Source organism: Amborella trichopoda, chromosome 1, assembly GCF_054954075.1.
Source record: "Amborella trichopoda isolate Santa Cruz 75 chromosome 1, AtrichopodaSantaCruz75HAP2 v2.0, whole genome shotgun sequence".
NCBI classification, from domain to species: Eukaryota; Viridiplantae; Streptophyta; class Magnoliopsida; order Amborellales; family Amborellaceae; genus Amborella; species Amborella trichopoda.
In genome coordinates, this window is record NC_142336.1 from 53,462,663 (window position 1) to 53,468,093 (window position 5,431).

Below are 5,431 nucleotides of genomic sequence, written 5' to 3' on the forward strand. Positions count from 1 at the left end.
TAATTAAAATTGGCTGTAGATAGATACAGCCCGGGACCTGAAAGAAACAGCTTCCATGCATATGGCATGAAACATGTTTTAAAGGGGAATATGACCGTGTGCATGATTGGTTGTGGTTTATGTAAGAGTATGGTGCCACCATGGAGCCAAGCATCACAAGGTTTTCGCTCTTGGCTTTGTGGCTAGCACATTAAGGGCCAGAATTGAATCTGAATTACCCTTTTTCTTCACAGAAAATGGAACAGCATAGCCTTGCCATGGAAGAGCAAGCCCAAATTTGGAAATATGTCTTTGGGTTCGTGGACTCTGCGGTGGCCAAATGCGCAATTGAGCTAGGCTTGGTTGATATCCTTGAAAGCCATGGATCACCCATGACCTTGTCCCAGCTATGTGCTTCCCTACACCACCCTCCAAAAGAACCTGCTACTCTCAATCGTATTATGCGCTTCCTTGCTCACAAAGGTCTCATCTCTACCCGAACAGATAGCAACGGGGCCACATGTTACACCCTGACTAGACTGTCAGGATGCCTATCTAGGAACAAAGAGCATAGCATGGCAGCATTCAATACTATTTGAGTGCCACCCTGCGATGCTGGCACCCTGGCATGCCCTAAGGTCACGTGTTCAATGTGGAGTCCCAGGGTTTACAGCGACAATGGAACAGACGTATGGGAGTACTCAGCCGAACATGAACAACTGGTGGGGCTACTCAATGAGGCTATGGCATGAGGGGCAAGGGTAGCCATGCGAGCCTTGCTGAATGGGTGTGACGGTCTTTTTAAGGATGTCAACTCGGTGGTGGATGTCGGGGGAGGCACTGGCACTGCTCTGAGGGCCACTATTGAGGCCTACCCTCACATTCGAGGCATCAATTTCGACTTGCCACATGTGGTTGATGCCTGTGTGGAGCAACAAGGTGTGGTGCATATGGGAGGCGGCATGTTCGTTGCCATACCAAAGGCAGATGTTGCTCTCCTCATGGTAAGCCCCTTCTTCATAATTCATTCCGATTTTGTTTCCTTTTTGGTTTAAGGGAGCTTGGGTATATTCAGTAGTAACTTGTCTTCATGGTCAGCCCATATATTCCTAGTCTTTAGCAAATGGAGCGTTATTTCTTAAACCTTTCCCTTTTAAGGTAGGTTGGTTTGGGAGATCTCACGAGGAGATTCAAATTTAATAAGAGCACTAAAACAATCCATAGAGGAAAAACGTGCTAAAGATGAAAATCACATACAGTCCATGGAGGAGAAGCATGCTCAAGTTGAAAAGCATGTTGTAGCCCTCATAGTCAGCCCATTTCTCCTCAGTTTATTCCAGTGATTTAAAAAACGCCACATCGACACAGAATCGTCCGGTCCGACCTCAGAATTGGTCACCCCATGCTGCTGTTTTAATCAAAATATAAGAAATCGACCTGGTCTAGAAGAGAATGGCAACTTGCAATGGTAAATTAGTATGTGCTATAATAAAAATGCTGATTTACCGATCCGAATTGTTTTTTGGCTGGTTCACTGTTTTTGCACGTGGTTTTTTTGTCGGTTTACTATTTTTCCACACAGTAAAGCGGCGATCCGGACTACCGATTCACCGATCTCGACTAGTTTTTGGGTTGCCCGATCCAGTTCACCGATCCGTTTTTTAAATCACTTGTTTATTCTAAAGGGAAAGGTTTCTATACTTCCCCTACAGCGCAGAAAATCTATGCTTCCCCTACCATCCAGCCGTCCAATTTTGATCAAGAGAGTCACTCCGACATCTCAAAGTATTTTATTTTTAATTTTTTATACAAATTGTATGAATATGAAATTTGGTACGTGGAATCTTCTCATTGGGGCGCACCAATAAAAAGTATTAAAAATAATTTTTCAATAAAATAGAATGACCCCTTGAAACTTTCAGGGGTATTTTGATCATTTTATTTTATTGAAAGTATTGTTTTTATAATTTTTGCTAGTGTGAGTTTAATGGAGGATTGGACGTCCAAAATTTGGTGTCAAAATAGTTTATAGAAAAAAAATTAAAAAAAAATCGTGTAAAGACATGACATTATGATTGAGACAATCTTAACCCTCCATTCAGAATGGACGATTGGATAAGGAGAAGTATATAAGTTTTATGCTGAATGGGAAGCATAGAAAGCTTGCCCTAGTCTAAATTATTTCCTTTTGAGATAGATTTGTACAAGAAGTTTGAGGGGAGATTCAAATTTAGCTTAAAGAATATAGGACAATCAAATGGAAAAATCATGCTAAAGTTGGAATGTGCTTGTCTAATTTTGATGGTGCTCCCAAAGAAAATGGACATCAATTAGCTATACACCTCAATTTTATATGAAATCCCAAAAAACTTGATAGGATTGGGTCGCCCACTTGCAAGAAAAGTTGTTATCAAACCATTAGAAGGGGAAACATTCTACATTTAACGCTAAAAAAAATATTCCACACTTTGTAGGCGCCACTTTTGGGACTTTTCCATCGATGTGAATTATACCCCTACCTTAATTTTCATTAACAATAAAATAATATAAACTAATGGGGCCTACCACTACCTTAATTTTCGTTAACAGCAAATTAGTCATTGCCATGATGCTGGATTGAAATCTTCAAAGAAAACTTACTAATCGCATCCTTATTAAGGACCGGTCGCTTACAATCCCTGAGCTTTTATGTCAAATAAATCAAAATCCAATGAAGTTGTCGTAGAGTTGGGGTATTTATTATGCTTATTATTTTCAAATAACACAATAATCCAACGGTGCAGATTGCACCCAAAACTTGAGGAAAAAAAAAAAATTGGGACCAAACTGCACCATTTGTTATAATTCGACGATGAAAAACTCAGAACCTACACAAAAATATGTGCAATCCCTGAAGCACCTAAGTCTTGTTCTGATATGAACTGGAGAAGTTTGTCGCACCCCATTGGCCTCCAAAAGTCTCAAGTAAACTTGTAGCTGCGAAAGAGTGATATCATCAATTTTTCTTTTCATGTTTGATTTTCCTTTAAAGAGAGATCTCACCAATTTCTTTTCTGTTTTTCTTTCTTTGCACATTTGTCTTGTGGATCATATCTACAGCGGGTTTTGCATGATTGGGGAGACGAAGAGTGCATAGCCATATTGAAAAATTGTAGAGAGGCGATCCCCATGGAGAGAAAGAAAGTGGTGATCGTGGAGATTGTAATACGTGAGGAGGAAAAGCAAGAGTTAAGTGACACAAGGTTGGCCCTAGACATGATCATGCTGGCTCCCACCAACACAGGTAAGGAGAAGACAGCTCAAGAGTGGAGCCATGTCTTATGTGAGGCTTGATTTAGGAGCCACACCATCACACCCATCATGGCTCTACAGTCTGGATTTGTATGACACTCTTAGTAGTGTGTCTTTCATTACTTTTGAATCAGTTATAGGGAGAGATGTATGTGTTTCTAACTTGTTACCTTGTTGAGTGATGCATGTGTTTCCAACTTCTTACCTTGTTTATTCAAGAATTGATTTTGAGTTGATGGCACTGTGTTGGAAGATTGACACTTTCTTTCTATTATTCAAGATGAAGTTTTTTATTTTGTTGAGATTACATCTCTGTGCCACATTGTGTGGGATTACATCTTATCTTTTTATTAAAATCGGTTATATCTTTTTTGTTATATATGGGTGTTACCTGTGTAATCAAGATGCGAAGAAAAAATGTCTTTCACCCTTCGTGGATGTAGGTATATGCCGAACCATGTACATATTTTGTGTGCCTTTGATCTCTCTTATTTTTCCACACACCGACTTTGTTTCAACCCTTGAAGGTGTTCCATCCCTTATGTGGGATAGAATGGACTTCGAGCATCAGTTTTCGATTAGTGAACGTCTCTTTTCGGTAGTTGATTAAAAATTTATGCCTTTTGTTATGCTCTCAAGTTCCTGAACTTGTGAAGTCTTGTTATGTAGTAGACCAATTTGTTGGCGTAGCACAAGCCATTTTTTATCAAAATAATGACACCTGGCCTTATTTCAGCTAATGCTACTGAATTATGTGCTTTATTTTGATGAGGAATGAGCAATTATAGTAAGATTAGTAGTACGAATGCCTGTACGTTTTCGAGAGAAAAAGGTGTCATTCTGGATTCCATTTTTTAGCACCATGACCAAAACCAACCCTTGCTCCCATCATCCCTTCCAAATTGCATCTTCTTGCTATTTCTACCCACATTTTCTCTTTTTTTTTTTTTTTTTTTCTTTTTTTAATTTTTAATGACGTACCTGGAAATCTAAAATATAAAATTGTTCCTATGAAACCTTCCATGGGGAATGGACGGTCGGTTGATCAATTGTCCAAGCCATTCATTACTTCATATTCCTTATTGAACTAATATTAATAAGAAATCTTGACTACTCAAATGTGTCCGTATTCTAGGGATCTCAGTCTAGGATTGAGATTTCTTGGATTGGGGGTTTTCAAACATGTTTAGCACCCCATCTGATGCAAATATCCAGGATTTGCGTCTTCCCGTTGTGCCCTATATCCTAGATTTGTCGATGCATAAAAAGCAAAAGAAAAGTTATTATTTGACCAAGTTTGCACAGTCAAGAGAGAGAGGAGTTGGAGAGAAAAAGAGCACCATTAAAAAGAGTTAAGAAAATTTTGTTGGTTTCAGTGAAAGAGAGATGAACGAGAGAGAGAGAGGTGAACCTGAGAGAGAAAGGGAACGGTAGGCCCTTGTGGTCCTTCCTCTAATACTTGCACAAAGGGTGCTTACTACTCCAAGGCCACCTTTTGTTTTTTTTGTTTTTTTTTTTTTTTTTTGTTTTTTTTTTTGTTTTTTTGAACGTTAACCGTTCCATTGGTAGTTTTTTTTTAGAAGGGGTTAGGGTGAAAACCGAGACGGTAGGTAGTGGTGGGTAATTCACCCTTACTAAGCTGAGACAACGCCTGTTTCTAAGTTGGTTGTGACAACGCCAAGTGATCTAACCGCCTTGTGGTACCTGCAATGTACCCATCCTTAAAGTAGACTGCGGAGTGTTAATGGTTGCATTGGTCGCAAAGCTTCAATTGGGTGAAAGAAACAAGTGGAATGCATACATCATAAAATATGTTGTAAAGGTAAAGGGAAATTAGTTGGTCTGTGCTTCTCCTGCCCATCTAGCCATTTAATTTTGATACTCACCGTTTGATCTTAGATCCGACATCTCAAAGTATTTTATTTAGTTTTTTTTATACAAATTGTATGAATATAGAATTCGGTACGTGTCATCTTCTCATTAGGGCGCACCTATAAAAAAATATTAAAATAATTTTTCTATAAAATATAATGACCAAAATACCCCTTGAAACTTTCAGGGGTATTTTGGTTATTTTATTTTATTGGAAATAGTTTTTTAATATTTTGCGTTAGTGCGAGTTTAATAGAGGATTGGACATCCAAAATTTGGTGTCAAACTA

At 38.8% G+C, this 5,431-nt stretch overlaps 1 protein-coding gene across 1 annotated transcript; it reads left to right on the top strand.

Moving 5' to 3' along the window:
* Positions 1–257: 257 nt before the first annotated feature.
* Positions 258–3,506, top strand: LOC18434820 (acetylserotonin O-methyltransferase). Its single transcript, XM_088852144.1, is given in 4 exon segments — positions 258–566; positions 568–652; positions 655–983; positions 3,079–3,506. Coding segments are annotated over 4 exon segments (957 nt in total). The 3' UTR covers positions 3,313–3,506.
* The last annotated feature ends 1,925 nt before the right edge of the window (positions 3,507–5,431 follow it).